The sequence below is a fragment of the Rhinoraja longicauda genome, chromosome 31, assembly GCF_053455715.1.
Source record: "Rhinoraja longicauda isolate Sanriku21f chromosome 31, sRhiLon1.1, whole genome shotgun sequence".
NCBI lineage: Eukaryota > Metazoa > Chordata > Chondrichthyes > Rajiformes > Arhynchobatidae > Rhinoraja > Rhinoraja longicauda.
In genome coordinates, this window is record NC_135983.1 from 18000859 (window position 1) to 18027790 (window position 26932).

Here is a 26932-nt window from a genome sequence, read left to right on the forward strand (position 1 = left end):
ACCAGCATGGCTATGTTTGGTTATGCCCAGCGAGAACAGGAGCCCCAGAGAAAGTAGAATACGATATTCAGACAACAAAAGGCCTTTCTAATTTCTACAGGAGTGAACCTGGTTCGGACCCATGCATTTTAATTACATTATTTACGGGTTTTAACCAAGTTTTTAAAAAAACGCATTGCTGGCTTTTAAACATAGGAACATGAGAACGGCTGGATTCAATGCTTCCCCCCATTCAGAGGCACAAAACTAATTACATGAACAATGGTGCGAATTTTCAATCCGCTTCAAAATCACTATCGAGGATCTTGAAAGAAGGCAGAGTGGGGATTTATTAAAAATGTAAATGAAAATACTTTGGCGAACCCTTACTCAGACGACGGTGTGTGTAGAAACTATGGAGCTGATGCTAACTAAAGTGGAACAGCGTAGGGAAAAAATTGCAGATGCTGGTTTAATCCGAAAATAGAAAGCTGGAGTAACTCAGCGGGATTCGGGGAAGAAGGGTCTCGACCCGAAACGTCACCTATTTCCTTTCTCCAGAGATGCTGTCTGACCCGCTGAGTTACTCCAGCTTTTTGTGTCTATCTAAAGTGGAACAGCCCCACACTGGAGATTAATCCGTGCGTTCAGCGCTCTCCGTTTTTGACGACACTTCTTTTAACTGTCGCGCGTGAAATTTTTCGAACTCTTGCTTTCGAAGAGATTTAATTTAATTTAAAACTAACGTGGCGTTTAATGACCCTGCGTGGTCGTTTTCAGCGGCACAGCGGTGAAGCGGCGTCGCTGGTTGGAGCAGGTGTTATTTCAGGAGGAAGTTTAGGAACCAGCCCACCATGCAAGTTCATGCTTAATCCTTTGATCCGTTCCCCCGTATAAAAACAATCAGGAAGATAAACGGTTTGCGAAATAAAATTGTCCACTTTAAGGAACAAGGAACCTAAATCTAACCGTTGTGGCGAAGTCCTTTATCACTTTAGCCTGATTCTATCCATGTGAAATAGCCACGAACAAACACTGGCATTAAATTTGAATAAATATGCTAGTTTTATATGTCTTTCCTTATTAACGTCAAACAGGTTATGATTTTTAAAAAAGGACACAAGAAACTACAGATACTGGAATCTAGACCAAGAAACACGAAGACCTGGAGTAATCATAATGAGGTTGTAATCATAATGAGGTTGTGATAATAACGAGGGATGAATTGGAAGGCGGTAGCTACCTCCTCTTTGTCGGGTTAATCACCTCCTTACTGATGTACATCATTTATTAATGAAGAAGGGGCCGACCCAAAGTGGTCCCTCCACGTCCCTCCACAGATGCTGCCTGGCCCACTGAGTCACACCAGCACTTTGTGTTTCGCTCAATATTCCAACATCTGCGGTTCCTTGTGTCTACATTTATCGGAGAATACCCCTCGATACATAATCGACCCACCAGAAGTGACATAAAACAGTCTGGTGTGAAAGGAAAGTTCGCTGTGGCCCTTATACCGAAGTTGCTTAATTGATCACCTTCACGGTCCCGTGACGAATATATTACTCGCATTTTAAAAACACACATTGTGTACACGGCCACACAATTTAATTAACCATCGGGCATGGGCCTCGCTGGCGATTGAACGTTCCTTGTCCATCTCTCGTTCCCGCGGAAAAATGACTCGGAGAAAATGGATGGCTCATTCGACCATTTCAAAGAACGGCCAAACCAAGAGCTGCCAACCAAGGTGTCATTATAGGACAGGATTTACACACAGGTGCCGGTAACACCGGCATATTTCCTCCTCCCTCCCTCCCCCACCCCAACACGCACGAAAGAAAAAGAAGACCATTAATGGACGGGAGACAGAAGAAACTACTGACGCTGGAATCTTGAACAAAACACGAAGTGCTCGAGGAACTCAGCAGGTCAAGCAGCGTCTGTGGAGGGAATGATCAGGCGACGTTTAGGGTCATGACCCGACACGATGTAAGATCGTCCGGTTTTCTGACCAACCCAGAAAATAATTGCTTCGTCTGGGTTTAGTTGCCATAGTGTTAGAGCTGTACAGTACAGAAACAGGTCATCCAGTCTACCTTTGCCATACCGACCAAGTTGCCATATTGGGCTACTCCCATTTGACGGTATTTGGCCATTGCCCTCAAAACCCTTCCTATCTGTATATCTGCCCAAATGTATTTTAAATGTCCCTTTATTCTTGCACAGAGAAAAAAACAATTCTACTTTAACGGGTCCTTTTCAGAATGGCAGGCAATGGCCAGTGGGGTGCCGCAAGACTCGGTGCTGGGACCCCAGTTATTTACAATATATATTAACGATTTAGACGAGGGGATTAAATGTAACATCTATAAATTTGCGGATGACACAAGGCTGGGTGGCAGTGTGAGCTGCGAGGAGGATGCTATGAGGCTGCAGGGTGACTTGGATAGGTTGGGCGAGTGGGCAGAAGCATGGCAGATGAGGTATAATGTGAATAATTGTGAGGTTATCCATTTTGGTGGCAAGAACAGAAAGGCAGATTATTATCTGAATGGTGTCAGATTAGGAGAAGGGGAGATGCTACGAGACCTGGGTGTGCTTGTACATCAGTTACTGAAAGTAAGCATGCAGGTACAGCAGGCAGTGAAAAAAAGCCAATGACATGTTCGCCTTCATTGCGAAAGGATTTGAGTTTAGGAGCAAGAGGGCCTACTGCAGTTGTACAGGGTCCTGGTGAGACCGCGCCTGGAGCATTGTGTGCAATTTTGGTCTCCTAATTTGAGGAAGGACATTATTGCTATTGAGTGCGTGCAGCGTAGGTGCACCAGGTTAATTCCCGGGATAGCAGGACTGACGTATGATGAAAGAGTGGGTCGACTGTGCTTGTATTCGCTGGAATTTATAAGGATGAGAGGGGATCTTATAGAAACATATAAAATTCTTAGAAGATTGAACAGGGCAGATGCTGGAAAAATGGTCCCGATACTGGGGGAGTCCAGAACCAGGGGTCACAGATAACGAATAAGGGTTAGGCCATATAGAACTGAGATGAGGAAATCTTTTTTCACCCAGAGAGTTGTGAATCTGTGGAATTCTCTGCCACAGAAGGCAGTGGGGGCCAATTCACTGGATGTTTTCAAGAGAGAGTTAGATTTAGCTCTTAGGGCTAAGGGTATCAAGGGATATGGGGAAAAAGCCGGAACGCGGTACTGATTTTGGATGATCAGCCATGATCATATTGAATAGCGGTGCTGGCTCGAAGGGCCGAATGTCCTAAGCCTGCACCTATTCTCTATGTTTCTATGTTACTCTCAGGGTGTTAAAATTATTAATTGGCAGCATTCTGGAGAGCAGTAATAAACCGACTTGAACTCAAATTTCAACAGTGGCACAGCTGGTTGAGCTGCTGCCTCAGCGAAAGAGACCCGAGTTCTATCCTGACCTCGGGTACTGTCTGTGTGGTGTTTGCACGTTCTCTCTATGTCCACATGGGTTTCCTCCGGGTGCTCCGGTTTCATCCCCGTCAGCTCAAAGACGCGCAGGTTTGTAGGTTGATTGGTCTCTGTAAAATAGGCCCCAATTTGTCGGGAGTGGATGAGAAAGTGAGATAACATAGAACTGGTGGGAACGGGTGCTCGGTGGTCGGCGTGAACTCGGTGGGCCGAATGGCCTGTTTCCATGCTTTCAATCAATTTGTACATTGTGGAAAATTGGGACTCAGAAGGAGGACGTTGGCCACCGTGTCCGAACCCGTCAGCATGAAGCCAGCTTCATCTCATTGCCCACTGCCTGGGCCACAACAGGTTACAACACTTGAGGGTGGCACGGTGGCGCAGCGGTAGAGCTACTGCCTTACAGCGCTAGAGACCCGGGTTCGATCCTGACTACGTGTTCTGCCTGTACGGAGTTTGTACGTTCTCCCCGTGACCTGCGTGGGTTTTCTCCCAGATCTTCGGTTTCCTCCCACACCCCAAAGATGTACAGGTTTGAGGGTTAATTGGCATGGAGTAAATGTGAATTGTCCCTAGTGTGTTAGTGTGCGGGGATCGCTGGTCGGTGAGGACTCGGTGGGCCGAAGGGCTTGTTTCCGCGCTCTACCTCTGAACTAAACTAAATTAAACTAAACCTCACATCTTCAATGTATTGAAGATGTCCGCCGCTGAAAGTTCAAGGCCCCCACCACTAGTTGAGGGAAATAATTTTCACCCGGTTTACTTTATTTCATATTAAACATCGATATCAACATTAACAAGACTGTATAACTAGCGGATAGTTCGCGATGAATCGATAAAATATGACGTGTCCTTGAACATGTATTGGGTAAATTCAACGTGGATAGACTCAGAATGTTGGATTAACTCGGCGGGACAGGCAGCATCTCTGGATGGAAGGAATGGGTGACGTTTCGGGTCGAGGCCGTTCTTCAACCCTGGATAAATTCATCCCATTTGGAAGTGTGACAGTGCTTCTTCCCGCTGTACACATCTGCCGTTTACACAGTAAAGCACCTTGAAAGAGAGTTTCCCCCCCTCGCTGTATTCCAAAGGCGATCCGCTCACAAGAGCGCAGGGCGCTGGCGGCGGGAGAAATAAATAACCTGGGTGCCCTTGGAAAGCATGGGAATGATCCGGGCTCGATCATCAATTATGCAGCAAAATACTGGCGCCCGCTGAAATCCAATAATGTCACCGAGCCGAAGAGTAAAGTGATAACGGCGAAATAAACAGAACTAATGGGCAGTGACGATCAGAAACGAGAGAGGAGAGCAAACTAGAAACACGGCTACACTTACATGTCACATCCGAGCTGTGTGCTCGAAATGTAAGAACACGAGTCGCATTAAAACTGCAAAGTTGGGGGTGAAAACAGTGTCAGCAACACACAAAAATACACGCATAGACAAACGTATGGTTAAAACACACACACAAACAACATAAATACGCACACTGACACATATAGACGAACATACATACATATATGTACACGCAAACACACACACACACACACTCATGCAGACGCGCACAATGAGCTGTTAAAGCAACAGATCTTATGCGGAGTGCAAATATAATTATGTTTTCACAAACCACAAAGTAGAACCAGATTACAGATCACTAGATTTTGGATGATGAGTTCAGAAAGTCTGGTCCTCTCGTTTCAGTTGGAGTCGTGGTCAACGGACCAAGACTTGATTGCATTAACTCATAGAATACAGACGAATTGTTCTCTGACGATTCCACGATACTTTAACTAAATCTCATTTATTGTTACCCGAATACAATTCCACGGTTTAACCCGTTACCCCACGAGATATTTGATCAATTTCATCGACCGGTTTGCGGTAAGCGGGCGCCGGTGGTGGGCGAGGATGTAGTGACCGATAGTTCTAGATGTCCTTGTGTTTCCTCCGTTCTCGTCAGTAAATGGATGACTAGAGTCGATTTCGATCCACGCTAAGCTCAGTGTGAAATGAAACGGGGTTCCCTTACCATCCTGATCCCCAAAGCGTCATTGTATCCACCCTTGAACCCCGATTCATTGGAACTTGTGCCCAAACCTTCCATAACAACATTGGTTCACCACTGAAACATTGGCTGATGATAACGAATGCTCACAGATGGAATGTAAAAACTTGCTGATGTGAGTATTTGCGTTTCTGCTAGTTAGCGGAATTTCTAATATAAAACTGGGTATGCGATTAATTTCACAATGCAATTTAACATAATTTTTTATTTTAAATGTCGACTCCCATTAACTAAATTATGGACCAATGTATCCCTTCCACTTATATCACGCCACTTAAAAATATATATACACTCGAAGACTCATCACAAACTGAACTTTGCCCCATTGACGAACTGCACTATTATAATCACATTTTTTTTTCTTCAACATATGCGGACTAGCTCAAAGTATCCGCTTGTTATTCTGGATATAAACGGCTCGAGGAGAATTGAGAAGGTGGGGGCGGAAGAGAAGACGAGGCATATGTCAGCCCAAAACATCAGTGTGCCCCTAATCCGCTGTCTGTTTTAACCATAATCCGAGGCATTACCGAGATAAGAACCAAGATTTAATGACAAAAGGAAAATAAATCGCCAGGCACAAAGCTGAGCCTTGCAATCTGCAATAATGTTAAATTAAAAAATCATATTGCAACGTTAATAACTAATTTGATGTTTTCATTTAAAAGAAATATTACCATAATTATGCCCCAGACAAATTGCCAGTAAAATAAAACACACCAGGTTCTGTGTGGCTAAAGAAAAGTAATCACTACAATAAACCCCGAACATAAAGAAGCGTCATCAACAATGCTCAGTAAATTAATTCTAAAACAAAATTATTAGTATTACAGTTGGATTTGCGGCCACTCATTTTGTGGCCAACTGCACATTGAGGCACTATTCCTAAAATGTAAAAGTAGCCGTGGAATTGTTACCCAATTAAGTTGCTCCAGCAATTTGTGGCTATCTTAAATAATTGAGAATGTATGACTTGTGTTCGAATACTGAATTGAAATTCGTTTGAACCAACATTAAACTTAGAGCATTAAACTGAGGAATGGATGATTTATATAACTATAAAAGTTTTCTCCAACCATTGTAACTAAATCTACCCTTAAAAAGGGAGTTTATTCTATCATCACAATGTATGTAAAGGCATAGCCATTTTAATATCATCGATGTCTAGCATGCTACGTATGTGCAACGTGCAAGTTTACTATCAGTCCTAATTATAAATGTGTGCCATTAAATAAACCCGTGTGCTTACATCTTTACCTATTTATGTAGTCTGGGAAGCCTGAACTATTCACAGACGCGATGCTTGAGAATCCTGACCCATTGCCGAGACTGTGTATCATCTTGTGTGCAGAGTTCAGTTTCACACGCAGGTATAACTAAATAATGACCGCAAACTCGATGCACTTGCAGAATCATATTCTTGTTTTTTCCCCTCTTCACAGTTCTGTTTCATGCGATGGTTTAAGTGTCTATTCATTCAAAGCTATATGATCATATGCCGAGTCTGCCAGTGGCCAGACTCCTTCTGCTCAGTGAGTGAATTCTTATATATTTTCTTTCCCTCACCTTCGCTCGAAGAACCGAGAACTGTCCATGGCGTTTGTTTCGCGGGTACTGAGCTGTCCGGAAACCTTTGAATTATATAACCATTGTTTCAAATATTTGTATAGGAAGCTGAAAACACTGGATCTCCTCTCGATATGCAGAAAGCGTGCAGTATATGCCCATTCCAGCGGTGAACGAGCATCTCTCCAGAGTTAATGACCCACACGGTACTGATAGCTTGCTGTGTTTGGATAATTATACAATAATTCTACCTTTCATAGCACTGGTGTGATAAATGCACGATCTGCCTTATCTGCGTGTCAGACAAAATGTCAGTGGCATCTTTGCAGAACTCACGCTACATGAGGACCAGGTTTAGGTTTCGGTTTATTATTGCCCTGTGTACCGAGGTACTGTGAAAAACTTTGTTTTGCAATGCTATCCAAATCAAATCAGATAATACTGTTTAGATAAATACGTCCAAGTTAAACTGAAGTACAAAAGGTGCAAGATACACAGTGCAGAATATTATTCTCCACATTCATTGTAGTGCACCAGTTCCACAGACCAAGTCCAATGTCCGTATTGGGATTGAGGTGAATCAGACAGTACTCTTATGGTAACTGCGTCAGTTGTCCCTCTTAAATATATAGATCAAATAACAAACTAATACAGGGAGTATATATGACGAAGGACACTTGGGAGTGGGGGGGTAGTATATCCAACTCAGGTGGAGGGAAGTAAAAGAGTCACCTGTGTGGCAAAGCCACAGCAAGCTTCAGTTCCATTCCGCACCTCGTTAGTGTTCTATACTCACCCACCTATTGTCCCCCGTGTCATGATAATCTTCGGAACAACACATGCATGATCGGACTAAAGACTCCACTCAGAGACCCGGTCTCAAAAGCTGCCCGCAGTTTTGTGACAATGCATCTATTTACCGATTACACAGTGGCGCTTCCTTCAGAAACCTGCAGGATTGGCAGAAATTCACCCCAAACTCCCCGTCGTTACAGTCCAAGGTTTTCATTGAAAAAAAACCCCACGGGCTTTATTCAGAAACAAATATAAAATGCGGTTGTATTTTGTAAAAGTAAAGCGTGTTAAAAAAAACCTCAAGGATCTCCTGTTTACATTGGAAGATACCGGCGCTCAATAAAATCTTAAGTAACCTCCTGATAAATTTTATTGACACTGATTTTTAAAGCCGAGAGGAGCCTTGGGAAATCAAACGCAGCGCTACTGATGTATCTTCTGATGAATTCAAAATCAATGCCCCATTTGTTTGGTTTCTCGGAGTATATCAAACACACTTTGGTGAAAGGTGTGCCGAGCTGCAATGATTATTTCCAACTTTGTAACGCTCCAATAATTATTTTTACGCCCTATTGATCGCTGGCATAAAGGGGTGGTGGCGATGGGGATAAAACTTGGAGTGAGAGAAATGTCTTGAACGAGACATAACCCCGATCCGCCGGGTTTCAACCATGAAGGGATGTAGAAGAGAAGGACGCGTAAAGTTGGTCGGCTATGTGTTTAGGAAGACGAAATCTAACGACTGTCGGCGTCGAGGGGGTTATATCGACCTCGACATTCACGCACACACACGCACATGCACACACACGCACACACACGCACACACAAGCACAGCCCGGCGCAACTGTGCTATAAAGATAATGGAGAATAAAGCAAATTAAAACTACGGACAATGAAAATCCGAAATAAAACAAATTCCACAAACAAACCCCACAGACAGCATCCATGGGGAGAATATCGCCAAAGCCCTTGACTAAATGTCACCGGTTATAACACCAACTTTTCTCCGGTTGCTGCCCGAATTGCTGAAAATCTCCAGCATGTTCTGCTTTTTTCCCCTCCGTGTTCTAACAGGACCAGCGGCTCGGTTCGTTTAACGTGGAGTCAGACTTTGAACCCTGGTAACTCGTTTGGAGCCGAGGCAAATTCCAAATTCAAGAATGGGACATTTCACAAACAAGATTATTCCATCTTATCCTGGGTGCAGAACGCATCAAAACTCTCACTTGATTTTTAAGTTATTACATTGGATATCAAATCGCCCAAATCAGAAGCACGAAAATCTGACTAGTGAAAGGATTAAATTATTTTTAATGATTACGAGAGCATATTGTTCCCTCGGTACAGTTTGAATCGAAACAAGATTAATCAACCACGTTACCGTTTTAAATGTTGGTTTGGTCTGCTAAGTGCAAGAATTGTTACAGTATTGTTCTGTAATTCTCACCCATATATACACCACATATTCTACTGGTTGTGCAAATCACTAAATATCAAGCGATCTAAATTGACATCATGGGGTGCTTGGACATGGTGGTCTGAAGGGCCTACTCCAGATCTATGTTCTATGCACACAGTGCTGGAGTAACTCGGTCGGTCGGGCCATGGATCGGCGACGTTTCTGGACACGACCCTTCTTCAGATTCAAAACGTCGCCTATCCATGTCCTCCCCGGGTGCTGCCTGTTCTGATGAGTTACTCCAGCATTTTGTGTGTGTTTTTGTTTGTAAACAGGCATCTGCAGTTCCTTGTGTCTCGGAATACCAGCGACAACTTCCTCGTAAAATAAACAAGACTGCAGCGAGGGAACGGAAATTACAGACACAACAAAATAAAACCGATGGGCTGGGTTACCGATAAAAAAAACGTTCACATAATATTAGGAACCATGCGATTAAACACTGCGAAGGCGGTTCATTCACGATTCCGGCTGCCCGCGGGTAAGGTATGATTGCCGATCGAGCAATTTATGGAAACCATCCTATTTTGTTTCTCCTCGACTTGAGCTCCACATCGGACAACAATGACCGCTGCCACCACCCACCCACCACCCACATCATATTCCCGGACACGGGTCTCCGGTCTCCACTGGGACAAGTCGGGAGAGAATTTGGGAATACGCTCTAAAGCCCAAATTGCACCTCCGCCCTTTCCCAGCCACCCCACTCCTCCCACACACACGCAGCACAGGCGGTTGTAGAGGTGGGTGACAAGCTGTGGTGTCTGTGGGAGGTTGGAAACTCTGGACAATAGCAGATATCTGTGGCATCGAAACTCCACCTGACAGGGGCCGGGATACCTCACCTCAACGCTATACCCGTGGGTTTCGGCAAAAGCAGTGGGGTGGGAGTGAGGAGGAGGACGGGGGGGGGGGGGGGGGGGGGGTTGGCACAACACTGGTGAATGGTGCTATTCGAGGTTACAGAAAACTACTGCTGTCTCTCCCAACGCCGAACAATGAATGATGCGCCAGTATTGACAGGCCAGACCAGACACGCGCTCTACATCTGTTGATAGAATTTCCTAACAATGAGCCTCATTGCATATTCATAACGTGTACCGCTTGCCAGCGAGCAGAAGGGTGGTTAAAGTTACAATTTATCTTTTAAAAATGAAATGAAGTTAATACAATCCACTCCTTTTGCATTGCTTAAAGACCTTAAGAATGTCGTTCCAAAACAGCCCGTGCATCAATTCGTACAAAATGTTCAGCATATTAAATAGCCTCTCACATTACATTATTCGTTACATATTCATTATAAGTATTAACTGGGGCGGCAGAAGGTTTAATATTGGCTTGTTAAATCATAATGGGACTCGGACGTTGCATGCACGACTGTCAAACTGTTGCAAATGCATTAAAAATGCTTCCTTGTTCACTTTGTAAGCCCCTCTTTGACTTAAATATCGGGGCGTGTTTTGTTATTTTAGCCCAGGGCCGTTGGAACCGGCGGCTCATCCTTAGTCATCTTGAGAAAGGATGCGCGGGTGTGTGCGAAGTTGTGAGCGGCGGCAAAGAGGAGACCGTTCCCTCTTTTTTTATTTAACAGAGGGAGCCGTGTAATTTACCCGCTCTGTCTGAAACGCACATTTTAATTTCATTAAACTCAAGCTGAGATAGCACTTGGAATATCGCTTACCTGCACTGCCGTTTAACCGTGGGCGATCTGTCGATTTCGTGCAGCTTGTTGGTCCAGGGTGCTCCAGCAGCATTTTATTTCGAGTTTCGACGGAAATTTTCTTCATAAATAATATCTTAAGTGTATGACTGGGAGAAGGCAGGTTGGAGTGTATAATCCCTTCCTGGGTAACCGCGGCAGGGAGTCGCAGCCGAAGCTACTGGTGTCTGTGAGAAGAACGAATGTGGATTCCTGTGATCAGCTGACCCCGCAAATCGCCTCTGGGAGGGAGGTTCACTTTTTAGCATAACAAATGCCGCTGCAAATTGTGCTGTCCTCGGGCTGACAGGAAGGGGGGGGTGGTCGCAGTGACTGGTGTGTGTTCACCCGTGTCGCCAAATACATAGCCATGCACGTGTCGGTGTGTGTTTTACACAATGGGACGGTGCAGAGAGGCGGCCTCCTTTCGCGTTGCCTTTATTCCAGCACAATGCCGCTCCTCTAATGAAATTATCCTCCGCATCAATTCGTTGAAGACTTGATTATTAAAGAAATATAATTTACATTTTTTATCCTTGGATATTGGTATCTGCATCCGTGCGACAACTCTCTCCTCACGGCACAGATATTTACACTGAGGTACTGCTGGAATCTTCAGCAAAACACAAAGTGCTGAGTTACTCTAGCAATTTGTGATATTTATACACAAAATAATACATAGAAACATATACTGAGCTACACATCAATGCACATGCACAGACACGGAGATTACAATATTTAAACAGCTCGCTAATATGTTTAACCCGCTTCATTCAAACAATGATTCAAACACCTGTTTTCTCAGTGAAATGCTAAGATAGAGATACATTTGTCTTTTCTTTACAAAACATTTTTGTTTATTCAGGAGCAATAACGGGAGTTTATATATCCGCAACGGAGAAAATGTCTCGATGCACTTAACAGAATGGTATATTTGATAAATGATAAATGGGCGCTTGCCTCGAGAATTGGGTTGAATTTATTTTGAGAATAAAGTTTCTAGTTCTTATACTGTGGGACGACTGTACGCTCATTTTAATGTAGCGATTAAAATAAAATTCCAAATAAGTTTTAACTTTCTAATGGATTTTGAATAAGTATATGACGAGCAAGAATTGTAAGACCGTGCACATTGGAACTAAAGACTATAGTTCCCCAGATACGCAGCTGGTCGATCAGTAGCTGGGTGGCTGGGAATAATTGTGTTCGATACTTTTCTCAGAACGGGACGGTAAGCAACCTGAACACGACAAATTTAATGTTGAGACATAAATGTGTTCGCACTGTGTATCTACATAGACTAAGTGCCCTCGGGTTTCAGATGCTGGTACGGTTGAAACAAATGGCGTTCGTTGGTACACGCTGTCACCGTCTCCGCCTTTAAACATCCCAATCTCCCTGATTGCAAACAATGGATATGTGAACTAAATCATGAAAAAACTCGCCTAGCAATAAAGCACAAAATTAACAAGTGAGGACACAGAGCGCTGAAGTAACGTTGCGGGTCAGGCAGGACTTCTGGAGAACATGGGCAGGTGACGTTTCGGATCGGGACCCTTCTTCAGACTGATTCAGACAATCAATCTCAAAAAGGGTCTAGACCCGAAACGTCACGTGTCCACCAATGCTGCCCGACTCGCTGAGTTACCTCAGCACCTTGTGTCATCACTTGTTTGTTGTTAGTTTTATTTTCCCCTGTAGGATGGACGCAATTAAACTTCCAACGCTGAAATAATGCTCGTTAGACACAGCATCAAATGCACAGTTAAAGACAGACAAACAGGGTGGCTCTCCGGGTGGTTGTGAGGAAGAAGAGACCGGAGCCCAGAATGACCAATTCCTCTGTCTGATATTTCTATCCTCCTACTGCCATCGGCATATTTAAATGGCGAGAGTATTCTTAAGATATTGGCCATTTTCGTGTAAATGCCAAGTGCAAACATGCTTTTAAAGCGATACCAAAATGCCCGCACTTTAAATATAGTATTTCCATACATTTGTGAGGGGGGGTTATTACTGAACCAATCGACATATAATCAAGGGTCAGTCTGAACAAGGGTCTCGACCCGAAACGTCGCCCATTCCTTCTCTCCTGAGATGCTGCCTGACCTGCTGAGTTACTCCAGCATTTTGTGAATAAATACCTTCGATTTGTACCAGCATCTGCAGTTATTTTCTTATATAATCGAGGGACTATCTGTTTACTGTGGGTGTGTTATGTGGCCAGCCAGTCGTGTTATGTGGTCAACCATTTCACTTCATCTCAGGGAAACATTAATACAGTGTGTTTGACATTAAGGTAACCAGTTACATTTGCAAATTAAATATATTTAAAGGCAGTTCAATTTAAACGTTGTCGGGACAGTGGTAAAGGTGTGACAAGAAATGGGTGGATTCGCACACAAAAGCGATGTGTTTAAGGTGCTGCGAGGTCAGAACAACACCCGCAGCTCCAGTCTCACATGTCATAAAGTGAATCACTGTTCACCTGTAATCCAGTATCTGCTGTTTCTTGTTTCTATACCGAAGTCAATACGAGTTATTCCAGCAGATTATCAAAGGAATGTAGCTCTAAACGTTATTCATTTCAGAATATTCCATCCAAAAAAAGGAGGCGAGTCGTAGAGTCGTGGACATGTACAAGGCGAGAGAAGGCCTTTTTGCCCCCCCCCCCCCCCCCCCCCCTGTCCATCCGGACCCACGTTTACCTATTAGCCTGCATTTAGCCCTTTCCCGCTAAACCCATCCTATTCATATATCTGTCCAAACGTCGCAATTGTATCCGCTACTATAGCTTCCTCTTGAGGCTCATTCCAGATACGGACTGCCCACGCACTGCGTGTAAAAAGTTGACTCTGACGTCCCACTTAAATCGCAATTAAAAGTCATCTTCGTTATTCTCTCCTCAATCGACGGTCTGCCCTATAGAGCCGTAGAGTGATACAGCGTGGAAACAGGCCCTTCGGCCCAACTCGCCCACACCGGCCAACAATGTCCCAGCTACACAAATCCCACTGCCTGCGCTTGGTCCATATCCCTCCAAACCTGTCCCGTCCATGTACTTGTCTAACAAACGATGGATAGTCCCAGCATAAACTAACTCCTCTGGCAGCTTGTTCCATACACCTACCACCCTACGTGTGAAAAAGTTACCCTTCGGATTCCTATTAAATATTATCCCCTTCACTTTGAACCTATGTTCTCTGGTCCACGATTTCCCTACTCTGGGCAAAAGACTCTTTGCATCTACCTGATCTATTCCTCTCGTAATTTTGTATACCTCTTTTAGATCTCTCCTCATCCTCCTGTGCTCTGTGGAAAAGAGACCCAGCCTACTCAACCTCTCCCTGTAGCTCACACCCTCTAGTCCTGGCAACATCCTCTTAAATCTTTTCTGAACCCTTTCAAGCTTGACAATATATTTCCTATAACATGGTGCCCAGAACTGAACACAATATTCTAAATGCGGTCTCACCAACGTCTTATACAACTGCAACATGACTTCCCAACCTCTATACTCAATACTTTGACTGATGAAGGCGAAAGAGCCAAAAGCCGTTTTGACCAACATCTACCTGCAACTCGACATTCAAGGAACGACGCACCTGTACTCCTAGACACCTCGGCTTCACAACACTACCCAGAAGTCTACCATTTACTGTGTAGGTCCTGCCCATGTTCGATGTCCCAAAATGCAACACCTCGCACTTCTCTGTATTAAATTCCATCAACCATCCCCCCGCCCACCTGGCCAAACGATCCAGATTCTCCTGCAATCGTTCACAAACAAGTATCTTCGCTATCTGCAAAACCTATAATATTTGCATCATCAGCAAAATTGCTAATTTTGCCCTGTATGTTCTCATCCAAATCATTGATGTAGATGACAAACAGTAACGGGCCCAGCATCGAAACCTGAGGCACACCACTAGTCACGGGCATCCATCTGAGAAGCAACCTTCCACCATTACCCTCTGCTTCCTTCCATGGAGCTAATTTGCTATCCATTCAGCCATCTCTCCTTGGATCCCATGCGATCTAACCTCCCAGAGCAGCCTACCATGCGGAACTTTGTCGAACGCCTTACTGAAGTCCATGTACACAACATTTACAGCTCTGCCCTCATCAACTATTTTGGTCACGTCTTCAAAAAAATCAATCAAATTTGTGAGACACGATTTCCCACGTACAAAACCACGCTGAATATCCCCAATCAGCCCTTGCCCATCCAATATCCTGACCCTCAGAATACCCTCCAGTAACTTGCCAACTACAGATGTTAAGCTCACCGGCCTATAGTTCCCAACATTTTCCCTGCAGCTCTTCTTGAAAAGTGGTACAACATTTGCCATCCTCCAGTCATCCGGCACCTCTCCTGTATTTAAGGACGACGCGTAAATTTCAACCAGGGCTCCCGCAATTTCCTCTCTAGTTTCCCACCATATCCTCGGATATATCAGACCAGGCAGCTTTATACTCCCAGCTTTATGTTGTTGTTTTAATTCACAAAGACAGCAGAGGAACGGATCCATTTATCGCGACCATGTCATTCACTTCAATGCGAGCATGGAAACAGATCGCAAAGTTACCTTAATTATTAATACAGGACTCCTTAAAATTCCATTCGACGCAAGCTAGGTTTTGAGCTAACATTAATAATCATTTAAAACCAACCGCTACAAAAAAACACACACCTTACATTGTCGACAAATGTACTGCAAGCACGAGTGACGACGAAAAGAGTTGAAAATAAATGCGGTGCGAAAAGAAAACGATCGTCTGGAGGAGACACAAGAAAGTGCAGATGCTGGAATCTTGAGCAAAAAAAAACAAAGTGCTGGCGGAACTCAGTGGGTCAGTCTGAAGAAAGGTCCCAACCCGAAACGACACCTGTTCATTCCCTCCACAGATGCTGCCTGCCCCACTGAGTTCTTTCAGCACTCTGTGTTGTGCTGAAGATCCAACATCTATAGCGTTAAAATAGGCTTGATCAAACCGCTGAAATTCAAAATTCTTTTAGAAGGGGAAAGTTTGCAGAACCCAGGAAAGTATTTGCTACATGAACTCGAGATTACATCCATCGTGTGCTCTCTGCGGATCGTGACGGGACTAGTTCATCTGTCCAGCCATTACACTCGTCACTGGCTAGACTGGCTAGTCAGGCAATACCCCCGGGCAACGAGTTTCCAAAACGTTCTTAAATGATTAATACGGATCTGCAGTGTAAGAAAATAACTGCAGATGCTGGTACAAATCGAAGGTATTTATTCACAAAATGCTGGAGTAACTCAGCAGGTCAGGCAGCATCTCAAGAGAGAAGGAATGGGTGACGTTTCGGGTCGAGACCCTTCTTCAGACTGATATGAATACGGATCTGCAAATATATTAGTAAACTGGGATCGCTGGTTGTTGCAGACTCGATGGGCCGAAGGGCTTGTTTCCGCGCTATATCTCTAACTAAACACCCAAACCCAACATTGAGATACCGGGGGATATGCCAATTGCCCGACCAGTCAGTTGTGGGTCTAGCGGCAGGACAGATGAAATGATCTTTCTCTGGCCCCGACACTATCTGCAGGTAATGGGAATCAGAATCATCGGGGATGTTTAACGAATCCGAAGGTAGATATTTTGAGCTCCCTCCAGGTGTTTGAGAAGCAGCTGCTCAATAAAACCGACTAGTTCGACTCTGGACAGAAATATTACGAGAAAAAGGAGACAAAGACCATCAATGTTACTTTTTAATTTCAAAAAATCAACGTATAAACAAAATAAAAACAGTCCAAAACTCATAATACATTCTTAGTGTGTTCATACATGCATTATTACTCGTGTTATAGCCAATAGTGTTAGCACCCATTTTGTTCTTTACACAAAGCGCCATTGGAACCGATGTGACCCTCGGGGGCGATATCCCTTCCCTTGTTTGAGGGGAGTCGCCACTGGACTCGACCCCCTCAATGTTCAGCAGCGAAAGGATGCTGTATCTGCAGGCTCGCAAGCAGTCAGTGAAATCTGTCCAGAGAGAGCGGTTGATGGCGATAGACATTTTACTGGAAAGTACAATGGTGGTAGATACGGAATATTGATGCCCTAAAACGCTTTCGGTGCCTGGACTTGTATATTTCAGGGTTCAAACAAAATAGTACAGTGGAACGATGAGAGAAATATGTTTTCGCTCGTTGTCTTTAATCTAATCTTTTTAGTGTACCGTATTTGGTCATTGAAGTATCGATTAATTACGATTTAATCTTTAATCCGGCTGAAGAAAAGTCCCGAATCGTCGCCTTTGCATTCTCTCCCCATATGCTGCCTGACCGGCTGAGTTCCCCAAGCACTTTGTGTTTTGCTCAAGATTCCAGCTTCTGCAATTCCTCGTGCCTCGAAGTTTTTATTTTTCGTTACCAATCGCCAACTCCCGGCTCTTTCAGTACTCGATCCAGACGGCTTGGATGTCCATCAACAATCAAATGAGTTATGATTTTTTTCAACGAAATACATGCTACCTCGGCCACAAAGTTCCTATAAAGATACATAGAGACTCATGTTAAGAATTCGCGTTTTGATTGTCAAACAAGGGACTGCCTTTGATAATCACGCTTGTTACAGTGAAATGTACTCATCGGCTTTAATCTGTTTACCAGACAATGTGAGAAGATTATAGTTAATAGGCAGAGTGGAAACTCTATTTGGTAACAGAAAAGACACATATATAATACGTTTAGCTCCTTCACACAATAGACCACATCTGGAGTATTATGTACAGTTTTGGTCTCCTAATTTGAGGAAGGACATCCTTGTAATTGAGGTAATGTAGCGTAGGTTCACGAGATTGATCCCTGGGATGGCGGGACTGTCATATGAGGAAAGATTGAAAAAACTAGGCTTGTATTCACTGGAGTTAAGAAGGATGAGAGGGGATCTTATAGAGACATACAAAATTATAAAAGGACTGGACAAGCTAGATGCAGGAAAAATGTCTCAGAATAAAGGGGAGGCCATTTAAAACTGAGGTGAGAAGGAACTTTTTCACCCAAGTTGTGAATTTGTGGAATTCTCTGCCACAGAAGGCAGTGGAGGCCAAATCACTGGATGGATTTAAGAGAGAGTTAGATAGGGGCTAGTGGAATCAAGGGATATGTGGAGAAGGCAGGCAGGGGTTATTGATTATGGATGATCAGCCATGATCACAATGAATGGCGGTGCTGGCTCGGAGGGCCGAATGGCCTCCTGCACCTATTTTCTATGTTTCTATGCTAGACAAATGGAAGTGAAAAGAAAGGCATAGAACACAAAGTGCTGGAGTAACTCAGCGGGTCAGGCCGCATGTGGTTCGAACATAGGTTGATCGTCACATTCCGTCAAACAAGGAGACTTGCAAACTGGACTTGAGACATAAAACAGTGCAGCACAGGAACACAATGTTCAAGCCAAGCATAATGCCAAGTTAGAAGGGTCTCGACCCGAAACTTCTCTCCAGAGATGCTACCTGCCCCCTCTGAGTTACACCGACACGCTGTAAGTAATCTCATTTCCCTGCACCTATTCCATATCCCTCCATATCCATGTGCCTATCCAGAAGCCCCTTAAACGTATAGTCATTTTCAATTGTATGATGCCGATAGCAATTTATAATTTGAACCGATAACATTTGAGATAAATCAAAATTCTCTTTAGTTTAGACACAATACATACATTTTGCATCTTTTCCAGTCGATGGTGTGGTTTGGACTCAGGCTGATGCTATTTGCACGCACTACGCTTGTTCCCAACACTGGATTAAACAGGCGTGATCTGACCAGGAGCCGATAGAATAATTCAACGACGTGATCTTTGCGGGTCTGTCTTTCACTGTGGTAAAGAGATGGCCAAGAGCTAAAGGCGTGGCTCCGGGGAACAGCGGGCTCTGGTCGGCTGACACCTGGCACTTGGAGACACAAGGAACTGCAGATGCTGCAACATTGAGCAAAACGCAAGGCGCTGGAGTAACTCAGCGGGGCAGGCAGCATCTGTGGAGGTAAATGGACGACGTTTCGGGTCGGGGCCCTTCTTCAGACTGATCTCTTCGTGGACTTTGCTTTCTTTCTCCGGATGGGACTGCGGCGTTCACTTTATATTCAGTGTTTGAGAATGTGTTTAGTATCAGGTGCGTCCAGCTTAGATGTATAGCTGCGTACATGAACGTGTAACCCACAGTGTTTAAAGATGAGTGCATGTGAATCTCTGTGGAGTATGCATGAGTGTCAGCAGCAGTTAGTGATGAGGCCGCCAGCATAATCATGGACGAGTCGCGCCCTGGCCACTCCATCCTCCCCTCTCCCATCGGGCAAAAGGTATAGGAGTGTGGAAACGCACACCTTATGATTCAGAGACAGTTTCTTCCCTGTTGTTATTAGGCTCCTGCCATCTTACCACAACTAGAGAGCAGTCCTGAACTACTATCTACCTCAGTGGAGACCCTCGGACTATCTTTGATCGGACTCTACTGGCTTTATGTTGCACTAAATATTATTCACGTTATTCCCTTTATCATGGCTTGATTATAATCATATATTTTCTTTCTGCTGACTGGTGAGCACGCAACAAAGGCTTTTCACTGTGCCTCGGTTCACGTGACAATAAACTACTCAAACACTTATGACAATGTATAAGGTGGGGATGTTGAAAGTCATGGATGGGCGACAGGTTGATGGTCTCTTAGTCCAGACAAGTAGGCCTGCAAACTATATATGGAACACAGAGCAGTACAGCACATGAATAGGCCATTCGGCCCACAATATCCGTGCCAAATGTAATGCCAAGTTAACCTAATATCCTCTGCCTGCATGTGATCCATATCCCTCTATTACTTGCATATCCACGTGCACATCCAAAAGCCTCTTAAACATATATACATTTAAATTGTATGATTCTGAGAGCAATTTATAATTGAATCGACAACATTAGTGATCAACCGTTGTGAGCAGCACTTGCTACACCTATGACAATGTATGAGGTGGAGATGTTGAAAGACATTGCGTGCCTTCCTTCAGGCCACGACCAAGCCCCATGAGGAATCTATAAATAGGATGTTTCAAAGAAGTTGGTAGAGGCTTTGCAATAAGATTTTGGCAGATCATTTTCCTGTTCAACCCCAATGGCCTTGATTCCCTTACTATACAAAACTCTATTAATCTCAAGACTCACACTTAGTGACTGAGCCTCCAGGTCTTCTTGAACAATTTCAAAAATTCACTATCATGATTTGGCTGATGAAATTTCATCTTATCAGTCCTGAATGACTAACCCCAAATTGAGGACAGTTTTGGACACATCAGCCATGGGAATTATTATTTCTTTATCTATGCTGTACAACCCAATTGGATTAATCTATGTTTTCAGTAGAAACCATAACGTTCATGCAGACCATTAAATAAAAGAGCTAATCCCATTTTCCAAATCTGGTCCTATTATCGAGTAGGTTATTACTCTTCAGACAGTTGTCTAGGTAATTTTAAAATTTGTATCTGCCTCTCACACCCTCGTTCCTCCTCGTTCAGTGAATAAATGTTCTTTACACTTTCCTAGAATCTTTTACTAATCAGCTTAAGTCTATGGTTCGTTGTTATTGTCATCTACTATGAGATATACACCGATGAGCCAAAACATTATGACCACTGACAGGTGAAGTGAATAACATTGATTATCTTGTTACGATGGCACCTGTCAAGAGGTGGGATATATTAGGCAGCAAGTGAACATCTAGTTCTTGAAGTTGATGTGTTGGATGCAGGAGAAATGGGCAGGAGTAAAGACCTGAGCGACTTTGACAAGGGCCAAATTGTTATGGCCAGATGACTGGGTCAGAGCATCTCTGAAACCGCAAGGCTTGTGGGGTGCTCCTGGTCAGCAGTGGTGTGTACCTATCGACAGTGGTACGACAGGAGGGACAAACCACAAACCGGCGACAAGGTGTTGGGCGCCCAAGGCTCATTGATGCGAGAGGGCAACGAAGGCTATCCCGTCTGGTCTGAACCGACAGGCCTACTGCGGCACAGAAGTCACAGAAAATTTTAATGGTGGTCACGGGAGGAATGTGTCACAATACACAGTGCATCGCACCTTGCTGCATATGGGGCTGTGTAGCCGCAGACCAGTCACAATGCCCATGATGACCCCTGACCACCGTCGAAAGCACCTACATTGGGCATGCAAGTGTCGGAACTGGACCTTGGAGCAGTGGAAGGACGCCTGGTCCGATGAGTCCCGTTTTCTTTTAGATCACGTGGCAAATAACTCAAATGTTTAAATCACTCCACCATTTTTTTAAAACAAAGATTTATATGTTTTTTGTAAGTGCAATGAGTACAAAGTGTTAATGAGTTGGTAAAATTTGGCCAATATTCAAGTGGCAGGCAAGTCATGTTCACTTGTGAAAGAGTTCATACATGATGTTTAGTCTTTAGGCAGATGGAGATGCAATAAACAGGCTGGTGCATGGCTCAAGGCATGCAGTGGCCTTAATCTTTTACCTGTAGCAAGAACAAGCTGCCACTCATTGCTTATTACGTGGGGCCGATACCTGGAATTGATTATTGCGCCTGAAATGCCCAACTTGCAGATTATAAATCAAAATCAAGAATTTCACAAGCCTCACAAATTTCAATAAAGAATGATCAAAGGCATGCAAGTTTATTGCAGGATAATTTATTTCAAACAGGATTAAGCGTCCTTGAATTTCTTTTTACAGTACAAAATAGTGTACATTTGCTCCTAATGAAAATATATAGCATTGACTGACATTATATCTTGAAGGAACAATTTAGTAAACTGAAAAACCAAGGCAGCTATGAACAAAATAAATAAATTAAACCAGACATCAATTATCTTTAAGTAACATTTTCAAAGCAATGGCAACTTGCTGAATGATAAAATGGCACTCAATCCATTCAAAAACAGAAGCTGACAAACACTGAATGGAATTTTCTTCCCCATCATGCAACGGAATCTTAAATTTCAGGCTGGGAATGGAATGATATTTCAACAATTAATACTGTAGGTAATGCTACTGAACATTAGTTGGACTTTTCAGATGTTTTAAAACACAGTTAGGTTTCTAAAACAAAAAGGTGCTGTTGTGTTGCTGAGGAATGGGATGTTATGAAACCAAATACAAGGCAATTGGACACTTCAGAGTTGGACAGGCAAACAGGGTTACAATTCAATATAAACATTTTCCTTTTCTGTCTGCAGACATACAGGAGTTTGGTCTTAACACAAGTTTTAGATAGCTCATAGCAAAAATCTAGAAGTGGAACAAAAAAGGAGCAAGATACCTTGAGTGAAATATCAAAAACATCAGGCTTCTTTGTGGCACAAGATGAATTATGAGCTCATCCCCATCAAATATGCTGAGAGAACATCATGGGAATGTACCTTGATTCCAAATTCCCAATTTAACAATTGCATTGGTATAATATTTAATATGTCTTTATAACCCTTCAAGAACAGGTTATTCCTTCTGCCAAAAATATTTAAAAAGACTCTGAACTAACAGTAATCAATCTATTCACAGGAAAACATCTATGATCATTAAACTAAGAACATTTTCAAATAGAGGTTAAAAAATTGGACACTTTGCCAGAATGAATGGTCATTGGGCAGTGAAACGAGATCAGCAAGATCGTGGAGAGTCAAGGAGTGCATTTGATGCCATGGGAAATATTTCTGCATGCTTAAAAGTAATTAGGCCTAATAATATGCAAATCTTTTCTGCCAAAGGAACCTTGATTTCTTGCGGACCATATATAACAAATAACTAACACTCACTTCTTTATATTAAAATTAATAAGTAAGACTGCCACTAGCAAGGCATCAAATCTTTGCCCATAAAAGCATAAGCCAACCATACGGTTGAATTTTTTTTAACTTAACTTATCCTTTAATCTTATTACTCGAGAATTTTAAATAAGGCCCTGGTTTAATTAAGTTACATAATAATATTAGACATTGTAGGAGATCTTTACACTTGCCTTCTAGTGCTAGTAACGGTATTTTGTATGCTAGAGGTAGATATGGAATCCTTATTATCCCTGAGCTCTAGGTTCCAGTCCCACTACCCAACATTAAAAAGTACACTAATTTAGAGAATGGCAGTGATAGGATGGCGGGATTGAGCTTTGAGCTTGCAGGTATCGATTTAGATAAAGAGATCTCCGGATTGAGGGAATAAATTGCCTTTCTGCAGTTAGCTCTGTCGGAGAGATTGTCAGGGATAGTTTTAGCAGGAAGGATGTCAGGGTGACCTGGAATAATTGGAGTGATCTTGAATTTGAAGTAGTATGGCACACCAAGGCATTGGTATTTCATATGTTTAGAACACGCCCTGGCCAATAGTTGGCTAACATAATATTCATCGTTTAAGCAATTAGAACTCATTATTTGCCTACTAATGAGAACTAACATTTACCCTGTAGGAAATGCATAGGCCCTGACCAGATCCTCCCTGAACAAAATGTGCAGCGAGGGAGATCTTTGGCCACATTTCTGGAGGTTTTGTGTGGATATCGGATATTGTATAAAAACAATATTGTGGCAGTTGTGGGTGTGTTTGTTAGATTTAGGACAACTCAGAATCGTCGGGGACAGCTTTTCTTGAGAAAAACAAAAATGTTGTCATCTCGAGGAGATCGTCAAGCACACAATCTAGACCCCTGTTCTTGTGGGTGGCTCTCCAGCTGCTGTCAGCTTCTTTATTTTTAATTCATTTTTTCCTCACTGTCCCAGTTTATCTAAACATCACGCTGGTGGCTTTGCTCATTAATCTTGCAGATGAGCTACTTAAAAATTCAGAACAGGAGGCTTTTCTAAAAGCACAAACATAAGCACTAGGTCTCACCAATGCACTCTACCTTAAAATTGGTATAGTTACAATGGTTAAAACATTTATTGACTTTCATTCAGGCCTTTTTTTTAAGTATCATTATTTTATCAGTGAAAAAATACATTTTCCAAAAATATATTATTGTCACCAACTGAGCAAGGAATCTGATGAAAAACAGAAAAGAAATTGGAGAACATTTCTGGTTGGTGTTGCCACAAAACAAGCACTGCATTTGGTGTGATTAAAATACATCAAAACTATTCCTCACTATCCAATTAATATGACCGATTCAGCAAGGAGGAAAGGATGATTCTTTCAATACTTTTAATACTTGGACATTGAGGTAAAGTTCTCTAAAGTTACAAGATATGGCCAAATTATTATACCACCCAACTGAACTGATCACAAAAATCAAATTATGGTGTTCAATTCTTATCCAATTTTGAAATGTATGCAGGCGAGTACAAATTCAACAAGGAGACTAATCTAGGGTGTGAAGTACAATTTTAACAATCTAAATGACAGCAAGTTAGCACATTGTTTGCTATGCCAAGCTGAACCAAAACAATAATTAAATAAATGAAATGACTTTATTCTGTTTGGTAAACTTAAATATCATCTCAATTTAGAAATGGAGGTGTAGGCTCAGAGGATATTTCAATTAATTAGTTTGGTAGAACAAGTTAGGAGGTCCTCCACGGGACTGATGAACTTGTTAAATTATTGGTCCTGCAACGTACACTGGGGACGGTTAGTTTGTCTTCACAAATCCTACTGGGTAGTTAAAGCTGCAGAAGCATCAGATCAAGAATGCAACCTTATGCTCCAATCATAAAGTAGATCAATAAATGTCCAAATTCACTCCCCAGCTGTTTCAATTCTGTTAAACTTAAAGGGAAAATAAAAAATGTAGATGGAAGAAAAAGAGGTGGAAAACTTAAAAAGACACAGGTTCATATCATGCAACATATCCTAGCTCCTCATTCAATGATGAATAGAACATTTGCCAATTCCACAAAATCATACCAGAATCAGCAATCAGAAATGAGCAGCAAAGGGATGATGTGTGGGGCATGATTGTAAATTCCTCCAAAAAGGCACACAAACAACTTAAGTACTTATCATGTTGCCTAAAAGTGATGGAGTTTCTCAAAGATACTCACAATTAAGTCACGCCTTAGACCTAAACATCATTGTCCAGACTGATATTCATAACAAATGGTGGTGTGATCTGGAGATACAAATATCCTCACCAGAACAGCTACCTATACAAAACAGATGAGCCATTCATTTTCCAGGAATTACTTGAAAATTGTCTTAAACACAAGGACGGGTATATTTGGTTTTCCACCTTTTGGACCTCATTTGGAAATAGAAGTACATGATCATGAGGAAAAAACTGGAAGCTGCATACAACAGAACACAAAGGTTCATGTCCATCCTGGAAAAGCCTACTCCAAGAAATGAAATATGTTTAACTTCTTTTCGAGGGATGACTAGCTCCTGTTTAAATGAAGCTCTTTTCAGGTTTTGGTCCAGCAGATCAGTCCTTTCTCGCTTCACCAAGGCACCATTTCTTGAGTTTTGGATATTGATTTTCGGCTCCTTGTGGCTATTCATCAACTGGGGTGGTCCTTGTTCTTTACCTTTCTTTCCATAATATTTGACAGCTTCATTGACTGCCTTGTGGATTTGAGACTCATATCCACTATATTTATATGAAATATTGTCCACACTGTAATGAGATTTCAAAAATTTTAAAACCTCCTCCTCCTTCCAGATATGGAGACCTTTGATTTCTTCATGACATGCAGGACAGCCATCAGCATTAGGCCACTCCACTTTAGGGAACATTGGATCCTCACTTGGAGCACCTAAAGCAGCAAAAACCAAGTTAGATAACACTGAAAAATTAACACAGATTGTTCTGGAAGTAGACACGAGTAAATTTAAGATTTAAAATTTAAGAGTAAGTTTAAGATCAGCTTCAAATGACTGGGTGCTAACACATAAGGTGCCCTGTTTTGGTCCCAACAAACAGATGTAATCACAAAGGCAGCACACTGATCAAAATGTTACTTATCCATTTTCTCCAGAAATGCTGCATGATCCACTCAGTTACTTGTTTTTTTTTTTTGTTTTTTTTTTGTGGGTCAATGCAAATTACCAGGGTGCTGTCTGGATTAAGAGGACATTAACTAAAAAGAGATAGGACAAACCTGGATTATTTTCTCTGGAGCGGAGTCCAAGAGGTGACCTGATAGCAGTACATAAAATAATGAGAGACGTAGATAACATTGAGTGTCAGAATCATTTTCCCAGAGTGGAACTGTGGGGACATTGCTTTAGGGTGAAAGTTTAAGGGAGAAGTGCAGAGGCAATTCTTTTTATATACACAGAGAGTGGTGAGTACCTGGAAGGTGCTGCCAGAGTCGTGGTGGAGGCGGATATGATAGTGGCCTTCAATTATGCACAGAATAGATACACATGGGTCTTGTGCAGGCAGAAATTATTGGTTTAACTTCGCATCATATCCGGCACAGACATCATGGGCCATAGGACCCGTTTCTGTGCCATACCATTCTGTTCTGAGATTATTCTATCTTAATTTAACATTTATGCCTGACCCAAGGTCATATTTTATGTCATTATATTTTATACGCAGTGAGAATTCTTCTGACAGTAGAATTCACCCCAAAAAATAGTAAATGTACAATCTATGAAGGTGTAAATTAATTTTCATTTAGAGAAAACTGTAGCCCTCTCTTGTACTTGCAAAATAACACTAGTGTTGAGAATAATTAACTAGGGAACTGTTCAGTACATATTATTAAAAGCATTTAATGCCCAGGCTGCATCGTGACAATATCATATTTTCCACGTTCCAGAGGAGGAAAACTTGAATTAATGTAATTTCTGTGTAAAACTGTGATCGCATTTATAGCACAGGAACTGCTATAAATATTGCAGCATCAATGTGGAAAAACTAAAGACATCAGTCCTGGTTCTTAACATAAGGTTAGCTTCTGAAAGTTTCATGTATACAGTGC

At 42.5% G+C, this 26932-nt stretch overlaps 2 protein-coding genes across 3 annotated transcripts in view; both read right to left on the reverse strand.

Moving 5' to 3' along the window:
• lhx3 (LIM homeobox 3) overlaps positions 1–11108 on the reverse strand; it is a 48505-nt gene extending 37397 nt beyond the window's left edge. Inside the window, exon 1 of the mRNA XM_078425884.1 lies at positions 11003–11108. Coding sequence (XP_078282010.1) covers positions 11003–11108 — 106 coding nt within the window. The remainder of the gene's footprint in view (positions 1–11002) is intronic.
• A 10582-nt stretch (positions 11109–21690) lies between these two features.
• Positions 21691–26932, reverse strand: part of qsox2 (quiescin Q6 sulfhydryl oxidase 2) — a 61351-nt gene continuing 56109 nt past the window's right edge. For both annotated transcript variants that reach the window (XM_078426253.1, XM_078426254.1), the window contains one exon: positions 21691–25756. In XM_078426253.1, coding sequence (XP_078282379.1) covers positions 25200–25756 — 557 coding nt within the window. In that variant the 3' untranslated portion in view covers positions 21691–25199. The remainder of the gene's footprint in view (positions 25757–26932) is intronic.